Here is a 20,160-nt window from a genome sequence, read left to right on the forward strand (position 1 = left end):
AGCGCAACTTGCACATGCGCAGTGCGTACCCGGCTGTGAAGCCGCAAACTGTCACAGCCGGGTGCCCGCATCAGTGATGCCGGCAGAGCAGAGAGGTAGAAGACGGCGCATCGCTGGACCGTGGGACAGGCGAGTGTGTGTGTATGCTGGAACTCCGCTTTAAAGGTGAGATGGACAGATATCCACAAATTTGGCCATATATTATAGCCCACTTCCTTAATGTAGACTGTTCATGTGCAAATGTGAGAACAATGAAAAGAGACCACCTGGACCAAGTATAAAAGTAGACCTACTAGATTTTTTTTTATTATTGCTTGATATTTACAAAAAAAAACTGAAATGTGTGCAGGCCATAGCAAGAATATAACAAATGAAACCAATTAGTTATTCATCCAAGACACAGCTAAGGGTAGAAAATTTCTAAAAATCTTCAGGAAGAATGTGACCGTTTCATATAACAATTCAGCCTGAGTGACCATAGATTTTTGTTTTAGGCAAATACAACTGACTCAGCGCCAGACTAAGATGGCTTGCAGAGACACGAGAACCCAGGTTGTGCATCTTTGGGTGTGATGGTTTGGAACAAAGATCAATATTAATAAACCTTTTTCCTCTTAACATAAGAGTCAGCGTAGCTGTCCCCAGATGTCGGAGTGTATTGCTGTGTGTATCCGATGCTGCCGACTTCTGGGCTGGAGAGAATGTACGGCCTTTTCTCAGTGCTCATCGTCTAGAAGAGTGAAAAAATATAATTTCATTAATATCTTCATATTTCACCACAATGATTTTCAAGAGCATGTGAGTAAAACAATTCCGTAAACCTCCTAAATATCCTATATGCACATTTCCAAATTTTTTTTTTCTTCTTACTCCGGCACAAACAGTTTTCCCATGCAGTGGGACTGTGCCCACACTCCAAGGTTCATTTTTTTGTCTAGGCCGCAGGGATCTCCAAACTACGACCCTCCAGCTGTTGCAGAACTACACGTCTCATAAGGCATTGGGGAAAATCTGTCATTCATAGACATGACTAGGCATGATAGCAATTGTAGTTTCTGAACAACTGGAGGGCCATAGTTTGGAAACTAGAGATATATACCCAATTCTCCACACACAAGACTTGTCCTTGTGGAATACACCTGCTCTGGGCGTGATGACATCAGAAACAGTCCACCGCTGGGCCGGGGGGGGGGGGGGGGGATCTCCAAAAAGCTGGACAACAGAGGGAAGCATGAAGTGCTCTAGAATTTCCTGGTAGAGCTGCACTGACTTCAGACTTGATAAAAAACAGTGGGCTATCAGCAGCAGATAACACGGCACCCCAAATCATCACCGACTGTGGAAACGTCACTGTACCTAATGCAACTTGGATTCCGTGCCTCTCCACTCTTCCTCCAGACTCTGGGACCTTCATTTCCAAATGAAATGCAAAATTTACTTTCATCCAAAAAGGGGACTTTGGACCACTGAGCAACTATCCAGTCCTTTTTCTCAGCCCAGGTAAGAAGCTTCTGATGTTGTCTCTGGTTCAGAAGTGGCTGGACACAAGGAATGTAATGCCCCATACACACGTGCAGATTATCTGCAGACTTTTGTCTGCAGACTTACCAAAACCATATAATATGAGGTCAAACCTAAACACTTTCAATTTGTATGCAATCCGGCAGGCCCTTGCACTACATAGAAAAGGTAAGTCTGCAGACAAAAGTCTGCAGATAATCTGCACGTGTGTACGGGGCATAACAGTTGTAGCCCATGTCCTAGACCTAGATGCATCTGTGTGTGGTGGCTCTTAAAGCACTGCCTCTCCACTCTTCCTCCAGACTCTGGGCCCTTGATTTCCAAATGAAATGCAAAATTTTCCAGTCAGTGAACATCTGCTGGTGTTGGTCCACTCTTATCAAGCCCAAAGTCAGCGCAGCCCTCTACCAGGAAATTCTAGAGGACTTCAGTGCATACTATACTGATCATGGACATACATAGTAAACAAACATTTCTGTATTAAAAATCCTTTTACTGAAGATACTGAATTTTGGGTTGTCACTAGTAAGCCATAATCAAAATGAAAAGAAAAATGCTTAAAATAAAATAACCCTGAATTAATTAATCTATATAACACGAGTTTCACTTTTTGAATTGAATGAAATAAATTTACTTTTTGATGATATTCTAATTTTTTGAGACGCAAAAAAACATTGGTAGAACGCATTGCATCAATTTTTTCCAGATTATTTTTTTTCTAATTCTTGGAGAAGCATTAAGTTGGGCATATGTATACTTCTCAAACACAATATGTTTCTTTCCAATCTCTAAGCCCCGTTCACACAGGTGCGGCGAATTGTCATGCAATCTGACAGTTCAAAATCGCATGACAAGTTGCACCCTATTGTTGGCCATGGAACTGCTCAAATCGGTGTAACGCCAACTTTGCAATGCCACATGGATTTGAAAAAAAAAAGTTCCTGTACTATTTTTGCCATTTTCAGGTGTGACTTGCATAGACAGCTGTGCATGAAGTAGCACCTGAGGTCACACTGAAATGCGGCTTTGATATCGTGCAACTGCAAATGAAGTCGCACAATTTCAAAAGTCTGACTCCGTTTGAACAGGGGGGAAAAAGGGTAAGCTGGTTAGGCAAAACCCAATGAGATGCTACCAACTTGCATGCCACATAAAGTGATCTCGCAATAGCCAATACCTAGTCATAATAATTTAACCCTATTTCCCATACTCCATTAACATTGTATTCTTTCATTCACCAAGAGTTACATTATTTCCTTCTCATTAAAACACTGAAAAAAAATAGGGAATACCTATTACTTTCCACACAGGACAAAATTTTTACACCACCTTGCTCAATACACTGAAATTATTTTCAGTATACTTAAAATTAAAGAAAAGAAAAAGACAGACCGTAAATAGTGGTCAAAGTAGAAATGTCCTCTTGCATTGGTGGTCAGTGTAGGTAGGTAGGAGCTCAATTTGTTCACGGAACCCTTCGCATCTTCAGGTTTTAGTTTGGGACACAGTTAAACCCATGAGGATGGACATATCACATAAAGGGATTCCCGGTTCTCCAAGAGAAAGGGAACTCATTACATGAGGTGTGAAGAAAGCCAGATAGACACTTCTGACTTCTTGTAGTTTTTTTACTTTTTATCCACCACCAGAATTCTCATGGATTTTGGACAACAAACACTATACTGGCAAATATGTGCAGCTAAGAACTGTATTTTATAGCAGGGGTCTCCAAACTTTTTAAACAAAGGGCCAGTTTATTGTCCTTCAGAATTTAGAAGGGCCGGATGTTGACCAGTGGGGGCAGAAAACGTCCAGGGCCTGGCATCTGAAATTATGGCCTCAGAGTTGGGGGGTTAGTAGGAAGACTAATGCCCCTATTAGGAGGAGGAATAGTATCCCATCATTGGCATCGGTGGAGGAAATAGTGGACCATTGTTGGGTGTCAGTGGGAAGAATAGTGCCCCCAAGGGCTGGATAAAGACAGACCCCTGTTTAATAGTAAAAAATGAAATTTGAACCCTGCTAAATACAGGATTGAAAGACACATAGGGTATCGGTCCTGCCTGCTAAACAATTTATAGGTCTGTATCTCACACCACAGGGTAATTCCCCCTCCGAAAAAAAAAAAGGACATCTGTAAAAGAAGAGAATTTTATTTACCGTATTTTCCGGTGTATAAGACGACTGGGCGTATAAGATGACCCCCCTATTACATGATCTACCGGTAATACTTATACTTAAGTTACCTTGGAAATATTACTCGGCGTATAAGGCGACCTCCCATTTTTGGGGGATTTTTTTGAGGTTCAAAATTAGTCATACGCCAGAAAATACAGTACTTACCTTTCTGGTGGCCCATGTAAAGGAAAGCGGTTGCTTCCTTGCACCTCAACCACTGCAAACATCTGACAGCACAGTGATGGTAGAAAAAAGACCAAGTGGTCCATCAAGTCTGCCCCTTGCAACAGGATGAACCACAGCAACTAGCAGGGACTGCAAACATTCCACTCAATTCGAATGCTTGAAGAGGCCATTGAAAGGCTAGTACAGGTAGCCCTTTTTTTAAAAATGTGATTCTGTGGTGACAGGGTCATATTAAGTGACTAATTCATAACAGATAAGCAGGTCCAAATTTCTCCGATATGCCTGCTTGTTCTGGGTCTGACTCAAAGTACTGGAGCCAAAGAGTTAGCATTAGAGTCAGGCACCTAGCATTTTCAGAAATCATTTCTTTTACTTTACCACACATGGGTATACTTTATACTGGTATCATAACCCTACCTTATCTACAGACAGTGCAGATCCAACCTGGTACGAGCTTTGTGCATTTGTATAGTATGTGGGTGGAGCCTGGACATATGCGCTATATTCTCCGTAACCCAGCGTGGAAGACTGCTGTGGACAGTAGAAAAAATTAGAAAACAGTTACTTTACAATTTCTGTCAAAGAAATTATAGAGGTTATACCCAATAATTCTCCTTTTCTGCTGCAGTCTGGTACAAGTCTCCTGCCTGCTCCCAACATAGCAACAGATGTAAAGATAAATATAGATTGTCAAAAATGTCCACCCACACTGTGCACAGAAATTATACATGCTGCGCGCTCAAAACACATTTGAAGGAACGAAAAAGCATACAAACATCAAATTCATGCGAAATAGGGACGAAGTGCAAAACAGATGCGCTTTTGGCTGGCCTTGCATTAGTACATCTTTGGTCTTAGTGTCAGAAATGACACTGCACTAAAACTTCCAACTGACCAGGTTCAACATGTTACATAGTTACATAGTAGGTGAGGTTGAATAAAGACAATAGTCCATCCAGTTCAACCTGTGTAGGTGTGTGTGTGGCTGTAATCATCTCACATACCCCTGAATGTTCTGATCCTTGAGATGCAAGTCTAAGAGTCTTTTGAAAGCCACCATACTTCCCGCAGAAACCACCTCTTGTGGTAGAGAATTCCACAATCCTGTAGCCCTAACAGTAAAGAACCCCCTGCGTTGCCTGAGGTTAAAACGCTTCTCCTCTAATCGCATTGTATGCCCTCGAGTCCTCATGCAATCCCTTCGAATGAACAGCTTTTTTTTCTAAGCTGGGATCCCCATTAAGATATTTATAAATTGCTATCATGTCCCCCCTCAGACATCTCTTCTCCAGGGAGAATAAATCGAGCGATTGCAGACGCTCTTCATAGTCAAGGTCCTTCAATCCCCTAATTAGTTTATTTGCCCTTCTCTGGACTCTCTCCAGCTCCAGCACATCCCTCCTGAGGACTGGCGACCAGAACTGGACAGAATACTCCAGATGCGGTCGGACCAGAGTTTTATAAAGTGGAAAGATTACATGTGCACCTATATTTTAACTGGCTAGATTGCTTTTGATGGTACCAAGAAAATCCAAAAGCCAACCGTGTCCCTGCCGCTGCGGGCTCATCAGCCAAGTATCCCGCACTGAAACCATCAGGGCCTTCAGTAAAGCGCGTTCCGCTTATTTTTTTTTTTTACATGGTAAGCGATCCGCTTTAACATAAAAGTAGTCCCAGCGGTGGATTCGCCACAGGATCACTTTTTTGGGCGGTGGGAGAGGTGCCCACCCCCCTCCCCGGAGCCATCGATGGCGGGGAAAACGATCTGATCACCTCTCCTTATGGGCAGGAAGTCGAGTGAGGGCAAGATAACCCCCCACTCGACTATGCCCTTGGAGGACCGGAGCAATGTCAAACGTCACTTCCACCCAGCGGCCTTGAAGGGCCAAATTTATTTATTTTTAAATGACTTGTTTATATTGCTTTTAAGTGTAAATGTGAGATCGGAGGTCTTCTTGACCGCCAGATCTCACATTAAAAAGGACCTGTCCTGCTTATTTCTATTACAAGGGGTGTTTACGTTCCTTGTAATTGTAATAAAAGTGATCGAGGGGAAAAAAAAAAAAAAAGACAGTAAAAAGTAAAAGAAGAAAAAAATGTTTTAAGCGCCCCCATCCCTCCGAGCTTGCGCGCGGAAGGGCTTTTTTAAATTTGCAAGACCGACACGCGAATACGGTGTAAAAGTATTGCACCAATCTTTTTTATTCTCTAGGGTCTATATATATATATAATGTTTGGGGTTCCAAGTAATTTTCTAGCAAAAAATACTGATTTTAACTTGTAATAAAGTGTCAAAAATAGGTCTGGTCCTTAAGTGCTTAACAGAAGTCAATGCAAGTCGTGCCGAAGTCGCACCAAAAGTAGTGCAGGAACCTTTTTCTAAGTCGGAGCGACTCAAGACGCTCCTATTAGAACGGTTCCATTGCACTAAAATGGGGCAAGACTTCTCATGCGACATGTGCTCTCAAAGTCAAAGGGCATGTAGCACAAGTGCGAACCAGACTCAAAATACCTCTCGTCATTGGAGAATGAATTTAGTGCAGTCCATTCTTCTATGCTGCTTATTCATTTAGTTGTCCTTTGAACTCTCCAGTTCCCAAACATTCTTTTTGTGAAATGGCGTCCAAAACAGAACTGCATTTAAACCAAAAAAAACTCCCCGATATACGCACCTTTACCTTCCATTGTGGTTACATCTCACCGGCCACGGTCATCTTCTCCCTGGGTGTTAGGTTTTTAGTCTCTTGATTGGCTAGCAGGGGATGGTGTCCTCCTGCGCATGCACACGTGAGTTAGTCTTTGCGGCACAGCCAGTGTTTGGAACGCACGCTGAGCTGCATATGCGCAGCTCAATGTACATTCAATAGAAAAAATGCAAGCAGGCAAGTATCGATAATTGCAGAACAAAGTATGTCCCACCGACCAGAGGTTTAAAAAAAAAATTAACTGTTCCCTACTCACCTGACTGCTATCCCCAGGAACATCTGCCTGGGTACTGCTGTATCCTGAATATTGGTCATACCACTGCTGAATAGCCTCCTGCAAAAAAAAAAAAGTGAATTTATTCAGCCTCTGTACTCACTGATACAGAGAAAGTCAGTGAGAGGTGAATGAGTTACCTGAGTGTAATCCCCGTATTGCTGGCTGTAGGAGAAATAGTTCTCCAAACCTGACTGTCCTGTGGATTCCTGAGATAATAAGCCATCCATTGCATGAGCCTGGATACCTCGAGCAGGCATTCCTGAACATTAACAGAAATACGTTTTATTTACAGACCAAACAATTCAGACCCCTCCCATTCACACAAAGTCCCATTTCATTACCCCCATCAGGAGCCATGTCACACTAGCCAATCCAGCTGTAGGTGACTCAACAGAGCAAACAGTTACGTGTTACCATGCACTGCTTCCCTGCCAGCTAGATTGAGTTGTTACTGCTGAGAGAATCTGCATTTCAGTCAGTAAAAGCACAACCGCTCACTCATCTGGACAGTGCGGAAACAAGGCGTGGAAACAGGTAAGTATTTGCTCTGCAGAATGTCTCAGTAGCTGTCAGTGACAAAATAGTGTGACAATGCCCTTCAAAATCTCATGAAAGTTCTCTAGGAGGACACGACATTGCATCCAAAGTCCTGAAAGTCCTGAAAGCACCGATGGCCCAGAGTGCCATAGGAAATAACAGAACAGCAGCTTTTATGCCTCGTTTACATTTGTGGTTGAGGGGGACAGAAAAAAAAAAAAAGGGGGATTTTTGACTTCCCGTAAAATGTATTTCTCTGATGTTTATTGATGGACACAACAGCTCCTGATCTTAACTATTGGGTTATACTGCCCCCTACAGGAGTAGGACACTAGGCAGGAAAAAAAAAAAAGTCTGGCTACGCCTATGGGCAGTCTCGGTGTATACTCCCTCTCCCTGCTATAAGTACTCCGTTTTGTTACAAGTACTGTCAGATTAATTACAGCTCGACAGAGGGGTGGGTGTTGTGTCCGTCAATGAACATCAGAGAAATGGATTTTACGGTAAGTCAAAAATACCATTTTCTCTTTTGTTCATTGACAGACACAGCTTTTGATGTTCTTAACCATTGGGACGTCCCAAACCAGTGTTCAACATGAGGGGTGGGAACAGCAAGAAAATTCCCAAGGCTATACATTAGCAAACAGGAGCTCAACCAAAACTGGAGCCCACCCGGAAAAAAAAAAAAAAAAAAAAAAAAAAAAACTCAAAAAAAGGGTCAGGTCCTTAACAGCAGCCTGCATAATCTTGCAGTCAAAAGAAGCATCTGCAGATGCAAACACATCCGCTTTATAAAACTTAACGAAAGGGTGCACCGACCAGGTGGCCGCCTTACAAACCTGCGTCACTGACGCCTGATGACGAAAGGCCCAGGAGGCACTAAGCACCCTAGAAGAGTGCGCCTTAACATGGAAAGAAGGAACCCAACACTTGATGGAATAGACCTGAATCACTGTGTCTGGAAATGGTCACAGAGAAAGCGGACAACCCTTTATAAAGGCCCATCCATGAGCACAAATAATGAGTCCGACTTCCTGAAAGACTATGTAGCTGTCAGCACACCCTAATCGCCAGGATCACATCCAAGACATGCAAGGCAATTTCCTTCAGAAGTTTGGGCCTGGGACACAGGGAAGGCAACACAAGGTCTTCATTCAAATGAAAATCAGGGACAAACTTTGGAAGGAACGACAGACAGGGGAGAAGAACCACCCCAACTCTGTGAATCACCAGGTAAGCTGAACGATAGGATAACGGCGCCAGTTCCAACACACTGCGCGCAGAGGTGATAGCCAACAAAAAAGCCACCATCTGGGACAGCGTAAGCATTGTAATCTCCCGAAGATTCTCAAAGGGAGGCTTCTGGAGGGTCAAAAGCACCAAATTGAGGTCACAAGGCGGCAACGGAGGCCGCACTGAAGAAAATGTCGAACACCCTGAAGAATGGTACGCACCAGGGACTCTGGACAAAGGTCATTAGAAGAAGACCGCCAAAGCTGACACCTGGCTCTTGATGGTACTCAAGGCCAATTTCTGTTCAACCCCCCATTGAAGGAAGGTCAAGATCCAAGCCACCGAGAAGGAGCGAGGATGAACCCCCAAGAGACTCACACCACGCAATGCATGTCTTCCACTTACGATGGTAGATCTTCCTAGAAGTAGATTTCCTAGCTTTTAACAGTGCAGGAATCAAAGACTCAGATAAATCTCTATCCTTCAGCACCTGGTGTTCAACAGCCAAGCTGTCAAAGCCAGCAACTGTAAAGCAGGATGGAAGATCGGGCCTTGGGAGAGCAGATCCACCCTGAAAGGAAGTTGCCAAGGAACGTCAGCGACTAGCCGAACCAGATCGGCGCACCTAGCCAGGCAAGGCCAGTCCGGAGCCCCTAAGATGACTGGAATCTCTTCTGCCTCGATCCGGCAAGGAAATCTTGGCAGAAGCTTCAGGGGGGAGTAAATTAGACGATACTGACCCTACAGGGCCACCAGCACATATGTGCTATCCACCAGAGGATCCCTTGACCGAGCTACAAACCTCTGCACCTTTCTGTTGAGCCGAGACACCAACAGATCCACCTGGGGGATGCCCTATCGGAGACACAACTGATGAAACACCCCTGCAAGAAGGGACCACTCCCCTTGGGCCAATGTCTGCCGACTGAGGTAATCCGCCTGCCAGTTTTTCACCCTGGGAATGTGTACGGCGGAGAGGGCTGGAACGAACCGTTCTGCCCACCTTACAATGCCATCTACCTCCAGAGCCGCCAGGACACTTCTTGTGCCCCCTTGGTGATTGACATAAGCCATGGCCGTGGCATTGTGCGACTGGATGCGCACTGGACATCCCTGAAGACGATCCGTCCAATGGTCCAGGCCAGTCTAATCGCTTGGAGTTCCAAGATATTGATCGGGATTCTGGACTCTTCCAGTGTCCAGATACCCTGAGCAGAATGCTTGCCGAGGACATGTCCCCAGCCGGACAGGCTGGCATCTGTGGTGACCACTGTCCAATACAAGGGGATGAGGATTCGCCCGGCCGAAGCACAAAGTCACCATATCAGGGACACCTTCGTTCAGACTCACAAGGATCTGATTGTCCAGAGACTGTGGAGTCTTGTCCCATTTGGCCAGAATCTCCCTTCACAGGGACCTTGTATGGAACTGTGCAAATGGAACCGCCTCGGAGGTAGACACCAACAGGCCCAGCACCCACATGCAGGTCCGGGGGGGGGGGGGGGGGGGGGGAATGACCCTCTGCTGGACAGCAGGAGGCAAATTGCAGTCTGCAACTTCTGGAGTTTGTCCAGAGGAAGGAGCACTCTGGCTAAGGCTGAGTCCAAAGTCAGGACCAGATAGTCCAGCTTTGTGGACGGAACCAGCGCAGACTTCTGAAAAATCTGAATCCAGCCGAACTTCCACAGAGTTCGTATTGTGATCTCCAGGTTTTCCACCAGAGCAGTAGGAGAGACTGCTCGCAGAAGATTAAATTAGCTCAGCAGCGCAATCCCCCGCCACAAACTGATAATGCTTCTCTCCCATGGCAAACTGGAGAAAGCGCTGGTGACTGGCACATATTGGAATGTGAAGGTAGGAAGCCTTTATGTCGAAATCCCCCTGCCATCACTGTGCGAATTGGACTCCATTAGGAACTTTCGCACCCACACAAAGCAGTTCAGCACCTTGAGGTCCAGGACTGGACACTTTGCCTTCCTTCCTGGGAACTGTAAACAAATTTGTGTTAAAACCCTGAAAACACCCGAAGTCGGAACTAGGACAATCACCCCTTGAAGCAACAGGTCTTGTACCGCCTCAGACAGACACTAAGTGGTCCAGGGACAGGCGCAAGTTGGAAAGAAAGAATTTTAACGGGGGACCATATGACTGTGGACCCACTTGTCTTGTACCAGGGAAGTCCATGGGTCCGAAAACCAGCGAAGACGTCCCAGGCGATCAGTCAAGGCCTTTTTAGAAGTCTGGTCTGCAGACCAGCATTTGAGCCAAAAGACACGCCGAAGGACCACTGCCGAAACAAAGTCGCGCCACCAGGGGAGCCACATGCAAAGAGGCATCACAGATAAACTGCAGTCCCTGGACGAGCTGCGATCCACAGCCTCGGTCTTCCAGTCAGCTGGATCCTTAAAGGCCGGGACTCTTCAACCGGAATCATACGTGGAAGAAGCATCCTCACTATCAGAGGATTCCAGGTTTGTGGTTGCAGACCCAGCAGGGTGACCCACGTCCACAGCGGTCGAATCAGATTCAGTATCCGATGAGACAGGTGAGGCAGGGGGCTCTTTTTGCAGGCCCCGCAACCAGGGGATCAGGTGAGATGTGCTCCAAAGACTCCATGAGTCACCAGGAGAACACCACAAAACAGGTGTAAAACACTGCAAGGGACACCCCCACCGTCCTGGCAGCACCACCCAGTCGCCAGGCACGGAGCACCAAGCGATCCTCAGCAGAGAGGGAGAGAACCCCACCAGACTCACCACCCAGCAGAAACAGCACTGCGGCGATCAGGAAGTAAAAGGATCCAGGAGGAGTAAGCATCAGGGGATGAGGGTCTCCCGCCGCCAAAAATCGCCACCCTGAGGGCTCCAGTGTCATGGCTGCTTCTATTTTCAATGGCAAACCACCGAAAAATGGCTGGACTACACAAACCTGGTCGCAGTGCCTAGAAACACACAGGCTACAAGAAAATGGCAGCCCCACGAGGCTTCTAGGGATCCCTAGACCTCAAGGACAGACCCAGGCAGGACAGGGGGCCCTGACAGGAACCCCCACCAGGTACAAATACCCCCCCCCCCCCCCGAACAGCCGATCGTCCCAAGGAGGGGCCCACGTTTACCCCAAAACCCTCCAGGGGGAGAGGAGGAGGGGTGGTAGACAGCTTCTCACCATACCAGGAGCTGGGTGGGCTCCGCTCCAGACAGAACCCCTCTCCATTGAAATGGCCAGGAGGAACCCTGCGACTCGGGCCGAGACCTGATCGTGTGCAACCTGTGGAGGTGTTTTAACTCGCAGGCCAGCCCCCGTCTAGTGGAGCTATGTCACTGCCGACCTAGCGCAAACTGCTGCCCAGCGCGCACTTGCTGGCCAGACTGGGGTGACCACTGTATCTAGATTATCCAGCCTGTCGCCCAGTCCGGCAGTTGATTGTAGATCTCAAAGGAACTATCCAAGAGAAAAAAATGTATCTAAAAATAGAGATCCCAGCAAGCAACTAAATCCTTACTCCTGACAAGGCAGAAAAAAATGGAGTACCTATAGCAGAGAGGGAGTATACCCCCTGGGGCTGTCCATAGGTGTAGCCAGACTTTTTTCTGCCTAGTGTCCTACTCCTGTAGGGGACAATATTAACCCAATAGTTAAGAACATCAGGAGCTGTGCCTGCCAATGAATGAAAGAGAAATCTGCAGTTGAATTGTGTTTTTACTGCACCCCCTCCAAGGCAGAAGGGGGTGTAAATACGTCACAGCGCTTTACAGCCCACCAAACACGACCCATTCAATGCACACAGGTTGCTGCACGCTGATGCAGGGTTTATGAGGATAAAACAGGTGGTGGGAATTAGATATAATGCCACTGCACTGCCTGTCAAATGCTCTGACGAACAATTCGAACACAGATTGCAATTCAGAGGGCACCACATGTATAAAAAAGGCAGTTAGGACATACTAGTACTTCATACTCATTTTTATGGAGCTGCATCTGTGTCTCATAATAACAGTGTTTAAGATGGCAGTTTAGCTGAAGGAAAGAAATTGCATACAGCTGCTCCTCCAAATCAACAGCCAGCTTTCATGTGCTTACATTCACTGCATCAAGTCTACACGCAAAGCAGCAAAAAAATTGCACAAAATGCAACAAAAGATTTTGATCATCAAAGTTGTACAATGGTAAATTCTTTTAAAATGCTTTTAAAGAGATTAAAATTAGATTTAGTGGAGTAACATTTCTCTCTAAATAAATTATCCTGTTCCTTTAAAGCAGTGGTTCTCAACTCCTATCCTCAGGACCCACTAACAGGCCAGATTTTAGGTATACTAGAATACTGCAATCACTGAGCAGCTAATTATATTACCAGTGATGCATTTCTGTTATATTGCAAACCTGGCCTGTTAGTGGGTCCTGAGGACAGGAGTGGAGAACCACTGCTTTAAAGCATGGTACACAGCATAGTGCTTCTGCGGTGTTATTTCTCCCATTCTATGCTGCAAAATACCCGATTGATCCTGCCTGTTTGTGTCCCCGTGTGTGCGAACCACAGTAATCCGTGGCTGCTGATCAACGATACCATGGTCAGTTTACATGCCTCTGTTATCCCGCTGTGTGTTCTGAGTCTCTCCCCTCTCCAAATTCCTCCCTGACCATCATGTTCTAGTCAGTGAGAGCACATCATCTGCTCACCCCTCCTTCCACTATTCCCTGCATTATGCAAAACAGACTTGTATCCCCTCTGGTCTAAAAAAGTTGGAAACTACAGTGGTTTTTTTTTTTTTGGAAATGAAAATGCTAAATACCTTTCCTCACACCGCCGCTGGGTGGCCACATGATCCCACTGTGCTGGATGACATCAGAGGGGAATTTAAGCTCCCGCTGCTCTCCTTCGATCGGGGGAAGGTCAACAGAGGGGGTTCACAAGACGTGACAGCACAGCGGCGGTGTGAGAAAAAGGTATTTAAAAAAACACACTGAAATTTATATATCTTTATAAACCAGAGGGGACAGCAGTAAGTAGTGTGACTTTACAACCACTTTAAGCAAGCCACGTTATACTGAGTTGCAAGCTTTCTCCTATGTGTCTATGTGATTAACTGCCTACCTGCGACTCAAGTACTAGGATCTACTACAAATATAGAATTTACCAGGCAACACGCTTGCCAGATTCAAGTAAGGGTTAGTGCTAAGCCGAAAGTCCTTTGGTGGCTCTCCCAACAGCGATATCTGGTTACTGGTCTTGTTCTGCAAAAGAAAGACAAACTTCAGAAAAAAAACAGAGGGTATCAGCAATACCTTACACACAATCTTTTGCAAGTATGAGCAAACCTATGACACCGCAACAACTGATAAAGCACAGTACAGTATTGTAAACAGTCTTTAGAGAAAAAAAAAAAAAAATATATATATACACATATACATACACACACACTAAACAAATATGTGTATGGAGTTCTTATGCTATTCCTGAGTTGTTGGTTGACTACAGAGGGAGTGCCCATAAAGCAGGAAGCACAAGAGGGAGAGCACACCAGAGAAAAGCACTCACCCTGTGGTGCTCCTTCATGCTCTCTCTGGCACAATTGGAAGTGCAGGAGGGAAGAAGCAGCAGTGTCAGAAAGAGATCGCTGGAGAGCCACAAAGGGGGGGAGGAAGTGCTAGAGATAGCCACTTTACCCCCGCTCACATTGCTGCTACTGCGGCAATGTGGCTCGTTATCGTCCAGCGACGTAGACCTACGTCTCTGGACTCCACCCCTTGTGGGCGGCTCGCTCCCATTGTGTTCAGTCACAGCGGGAGTCGGGCCAGGGGAGGAGCAGCGGCGATCGTCGGGGAATCGAGTTTGGAGATCCGCCCGCTTGTGTAAACAAAGCGGGATGATCTCCTAAGTGACAGGCAGTGACAGATTGCAGGGTTCAGCATGCTGAACCCACGATCTGTCCCTGTGTCACTAAGTCACCTCCCCCCACACGTCAGTAAGCACCAGGCATACATTAACCCCTCCCTCTCCAATAAAATTAACCCCTTCCCTGCTAGTGTCATTTTTACAGTAACCGTGCATTTTTATAGCACCGATTACTGTAGAAATGTCACTGGTAACCCCAAAAGTGTCAAAAATGGCAGTCAAGGGTCCGATCTGTCCGCCACAATGTTGCAGTACCGAGAAAAAAAAAAAAAATGACATAAATCTTTCCCTTAGTAAACGCAATTACTTTTGCGCAAACCAATCAAAATACGCTTATTGCGATTTATTTTACCAAAAATATGTAGCAGGAAACAAATTGGCCAAAAATGATAAAAAAATTTATTTACATTTTTTTGGGGGGAATTTCATATAAAAAAAATGTGAAAATTTTTCAAAATTTTCGCTCACTTCTTTGTTTATAGCGCAAAAAGTAAAAATCGCACAGGTGATCAAATACCACCAAAAGAAAGCTCCGTTTGTGGGAAAAAAAGGACGTCAATTTAATTTGGGTACAGCGTCGCACGACCTCGCAATTGTCCATTAAAGTCGCACAGTGCCGAATCGCAAAAAGTGGCCTGGACGTGAGACAGCAAAATCCTCCGGTGGTAAAGTGGATAGAGAGCGAGGAAGGGGGAAATGCGGGAGAGCGAGGCGAATCCGCCGCTGGGGCAACTTATGTGAAAGAGGACAGCCCGCCCTGTGAGCAAATACCAAGGTTATGGCAGCTATCTGCTGCCATAACACCGGTATTTAAAGTCCAAGTACCGACGTAAAACTGCGGCGGGCAGTCTGGAAGTGGTTAAGGAGGGTACTTGGTTCCATAAATCATCAAAACCGCACACATTCCTTTTCATATCCTGATGGAAGGCTGATGCTAAAGGGAATGAATGAGCGCCATTCTTCTACCTCAGGCGCACTTTTCCAGAAATGGATTTTGGAAGGTGTGGCCAAACTGAAGTTACATAAAACCGATAAAGCACAGCTCTCACCATGTGCGAAATGTCTGTGGTACCGGCCTGTGATTGTCCACTCAGAAGAGATCCATCGCTCAGAGCCAGTGCAGACTGGTTATCTTGGGCTAGCCGGGATAGGGAAGTGCTCAGTTGCGGATTATGCAGGTACGGCAACAAGTCTGCTGGAATACAATACACAACTGAAATGCCAGTCTGAAAGCCCAACTATGATAAAAACGTGTCAGCATACTACAACAGCAATACAGTAAGCACCATAGATTACAAATGACTAGATATTTGATGTCTTAAAATAATATTTTCCTTGTCATTTTTCTTAAATATGTAACTTTTAAGAACACAGCTAAATATATAGTTTCAAATAGAACTGAAAAGGCAATTATTTTTTTTCGATAGCGTAAAGGAGTGTTATAACCAGTTTTTTGCAAACTATGTCCCATTTGGGGAGATTTCCCTTCACTTCCTGTCCCATAGACAAAACACGAAATGATAGGAAACCCCTCCAGAGGTAGGGAATCCCTGGTTGTTAACGGGTCAAGAAAACTAATGTCAACATAGGAAGACTTCCACTATTTCTGTTCTGGTGACAAAACAGAATTTGGGATTTTCTCACCCTCTGTAATAATATTAAAAAAGGACAAATAGAGAAGGTGAAACTCCCTAATGGGGGCATACAGCAATAAAAACCTGACAGGGGTTCTAATCCCTCTCCATGCCAAAAAAGTTTTGGCTTAGTTACACTTTAAACTATATGTAGGTAGTTTTAGCTGCCAAAATACTTGAAATCTGTTCAGACTGTCAGTGATTTTCAATCCCCTGATAAATTTTGTAATCAGGAAGGTGACACCAGAATTCAGTTACAGCTGTATAGTTCCCTGCATCACTTTGCCCACTTACTGGACTACGAAAGATACATTTATAATGGTACAGATTCACAGTCTAAACAGCTGACAACTTGATGGGAGTCAATTTTAAAAGATGAGCAATAGACAAAAAACTGTAATTTAACCATATTCTTCAAGAGCCAAACATAAAACCACTTTGTGTACAAATGCCTTTGCAAACCCAGATATATAAATGTAGCAGTGAAATCACTCTGCTGTACATATCCTGTGCAGACAACAGATCTGTGGGAGGGGCCCAGCAGGCTCCACCCACTACAGGCTGCCTGCAGAAAACTACAGTAAAAGGGAGGAGACAAGACTAGTCACCCTGCACAAGGAGAGAACAGTAGTGATCAGTCAAAGTGTTTTTTACCCTAACAGTTTATATTCCCGATACGTGCATACTGTACCATGTACGAAAAAATATCCTGTTCTTTGTATTGCTCCCGTTGTGTAAAATCCCTGGTGTTTCAGCCAGTCCCTCTGCTTTCCAATTAAAAACTGACTACGCTAAGCAGGAGAGTACATCATGGTCAGTTCTCTAGCCATTCTCCTCTCCAATGATCAGGCTTGCATGAAGGTAAAAAAATGGTTTAGGTTTCTTTGATCACTCATCAGAAATGGCTTCAAAATGGGCAGAGATGAGTGACTTGGGAACCAGTGGCTGATCCAGACCAAGAATGGAGTATGTAAAGGAATTATGAACAGTTTCTGAAACTTAGATTGTCTTGCTCCAGATTAAAAATGACCTAACCCAGAGCCTTTTTTCCTCTTTTTGGCAGTGACTTGGTTCCACACATTATACCTTTTAGCGATTGTAGTAGATCCCAAAGTTCTATACATCACCTTTTTCAGAACTGATAGGACTTCATTTGGTGAGATACATGTTTTGATACCTTTGTTTTTTTATTGAGAATGTATAGTGAAATAAAAATAGATTTTCCGATTTTCCTATTCTCACACGGCTCTAATGGGTTTATAGCCACTTCATGCTTTCTGCACATAATGGAACCCAAGCCATATCTGTACAGAGCAGGAAGTGAGAATACATGTATGAACAGGCCACACTAAAATTTCAGCTCTTCATGCAACAAGTTATACAATACTGCACACTGGTAGAGCTACCAATGCTAACTATGAAAACCACACTTTTAGAGCTACCAATGCTAACTATGAAAACCAGTATTACTTTTTTGCGGTGCCTCCACTGATCCCGTCTGCGCCGTCCCCATGGCGGACTGTAAGATGGAGACTGGAGCTTCTCCCAGCAGGCCGGGTTTCTAGCACCAATGAGAACAGGTGATAATTCAGGTGATTACTGATGGGAAGGAAGACATACATAAACATGCACATGCGTTTACTTACACTGTTATTAGACTGTGCACTCTTGAGCTGAAGAAGCTGCTGATGGGCCACCTGTAAATGGGAGTAGTTCTGAAGAAGCTGGTTACCTGCGAGACCTGGTTTCTGTGGAGGAGCAAAAGCAGACAATGGATTTATAAACAATGATATCTACTGCCCCACCCTGCCCAAATTTCTTTAGACCTACTAGATACAGAAAAGCCTATTTGCCATGTGCGCTTAACAAATATGGTTCAGTTATAAGGGAATCAAGAACACTACAGCATACACTGAATGCAAAGTTTACTGTATGTGTACACTGAGTGAATGCAAATAATTCAACCATTTCCAATCCAACCCACTTTGTAATTTCAATGCAATCCCCTGTCTTCCATAATGCTATGTGCCCCTTGTATGTGCTAAAAAATGCTGTTGTATACCTTATTTTCTAGCACCGCTCACGTGACCACCTGCCATTCCCTCTCGATCTGACAACTACAGCAGGAGGGGCTGAGAATCCCCCGTTGACCGTCGGGACAAGGGGAGCAGAGGAGGAGAGGGGCGGGCGGTCATGTGAGCGCCGCTCTGAAATATAGTATAGAACAGCAATTTAATAAAGCACATACACAAGAGAACAAAGATTATGGAAGACAGGGGATTGCCTGAAAATTACCAAGCTATTTCAGCAGGACAGGAGGGGCAGACACTGACACAGATCACAGACAGGGAGGTGGAGAGGACGACAGGAGAGCTGCGGACGACAGACGTGTCTACTGACCAGTATGTGAGGGCTCAGCAGCCCTGATGAACTGTGGTCAGTTTACAGGGGGGAGGGCAGAACCAGGCAGGATCCACCAGGTATTTTATATGATACAAGGGGCCAAATTACACAGCACAAGCTCTGTGCTGCTTTTCATACCTTAAAAAGGAACAGGATCCACGTATTTATCTTTTTAGGGTAACAAACGCTTTAAGTCCACCTTTTGTTCCAGGTTTCAAATTCCGCCCATATGTGGGGTGTAACATGAAACCTGGTCACATACCCAGTTCTCAAGACTTAAACAGTCCCATGCACCCCCACCTGAATCATGGGGTACATCCCCCTGGAGAACCCTTTTATTTTTTAATTTATTGCGGCGAAGCCACATTATGGCTGAACAATGAATAAAAGCTATTACAAATCCCATATGCCACAACGTCAGGACTATGCTGAGGAGAGATCCCTCTTCCCTATCCCAACTCTGAAGATCAGTAGCACTTCCTTCAGCCAGGCCTGTAGCTCCAGTGCCAAGCTGTGAATACTCTGCAAGAGCTTGTGCACTGCACCTGCATCAGACTGACCGCACTTGCATTGCTATGGAGGCCTTGTCGCAAGGGAAGGAAAACAGACATTGATCACGGGTGAGATCAGTGTTGCTGCATTTACGCAAAATTTTAAACTTGGCTTTTAAATACATATCCAGACTAGAAAGCAGAAACATTTCTTGACTGCTCAAAACGTCCCTGGGGGTCCGATTATGTCAGTATTTTTGAATGTCAAAGCGGTACATGGAAATTGGTTTTAATTTAAAGGCCTGTAATTCTTAGGAACAACTCACTTAAATCTGTCCAAACAAGAGTCTAGTAGACATCCTGGATATGAAAGTTTGAAATACGAAATCATAAATTATAATACATTTTATTCAATAATGCCATCAAACCAAAAACACTGACATTTGTCCAAACATGGGTGCAATATTACTTATCACTGTAATACTAGACACTGCATATTGGTTTAGTAAACATCCAGGGTATGAAAAATTTTGAAACATGGGACTGCACAAACTCCGATATCACAACCAGGACAATGGAACCTGGTTTCCTTTTGGATTTTTTTTCCACTGTCACCTCGCGTCGAGCAACAAAACCCCCACATCCTTGTAGGTGCCGACTTTTCTCGGTTGGTGGGATGTAGTCCATGAAGTGATGACCAGTCAGGAGTTCCGGGTTGACAACGCCAACAGCATGACGTCCAGCTCTATTCACAGCCATTGATGGTGTTTGGTGGTTCTAAAAGATACGTTCAGCAACTTTCCAAATTAAGTCAATGAATCACAGGCTTGTCACACTAAGCAAAATGTAGGCATTCCACAAGCATTGCTCAAGAAGAGGTCTGAAGAGCTTGTAGCACTTTTGCCGTTTCCTCATTGTTGGGTAGAATGTCATTGCTTGGTCAGCTCTGTCAACACCTCCCATGGTGTTATTGTAGTCTATCACTACTTGTGGCTTCACAATTTCTTTCCCACCTTTTGTGCGTACCATAACAGTGGAAGTATGAACTGTACTCATTAGGCACACATCTTTCTTGTAACACCATCGCAGTACCATCATTTTG

The 20,160-nt window shown here is 44.9% G+C and overlaps 1 protein-coding gene across 3 annotated transcripts in view; it reads right to left on the reverse strand.

Moving 5' to 3' along the window:
• Positions 1-270: 270 nt before the first annotated feature.
• The window catches only part of RAVER2 (ribonucleoprotein, PTB binding 2), an 87,217-nt gene continuing 67,327 nt past the window's right edge, over positions 271-20,160 (reverse strand). Inside the window, exons 7-14 of one of the 3 annotated variants that reach the window (XM_082264998.1) lie at positions 17,811-17,912; positions 17,635-17,725; positions 15,580-15,722; positions 13,773-13,869; positions 7,005-7,126; positions 6,847-6,924; positions 4,303-4,416; positions 271-730 (exon numbers count right to left, since the gene is read on the reverse strand). In XM_082264998.1, coding sequence (XP_082121124.1) covers positions 596-730; positions 4,303-4,416; positions 6,847-6,924; positions 7,005-7,126; positions 13,773-13,869; positions 15,580-15,722; positions 17,635-17,725; positions 17,811-17,912 — 882 coding nt within the window. In that variant the 3' untranslated portion in view covers positions 271-595. Of the gene's footprint in view, positions 731-4,302; positions 4,417-6,846; positions 6,925-7,004; positions 7,127-13,772; positions 13,870-15,579; positions 15,726-17,634; positions 17,726-17,810; positions 17,913-20,160 lie in introns of all 3 variants that reach the window. The other 2 variants (XM_082264999.1, XM_082264997.1) reach the window with 2 other exon arrangements.

This window comes from Pelophylax lessonae, assembly GCF_965119305.1.
Source record: "Pelophylax lessonae genome assembly, chromosome: 8".
Taxonomy (NCBI): Eukaryota; Metazoa; Chordata; class Amphibia; order Anura; family Ranidae; genus Pelophylax; species Pelophylax lessonae.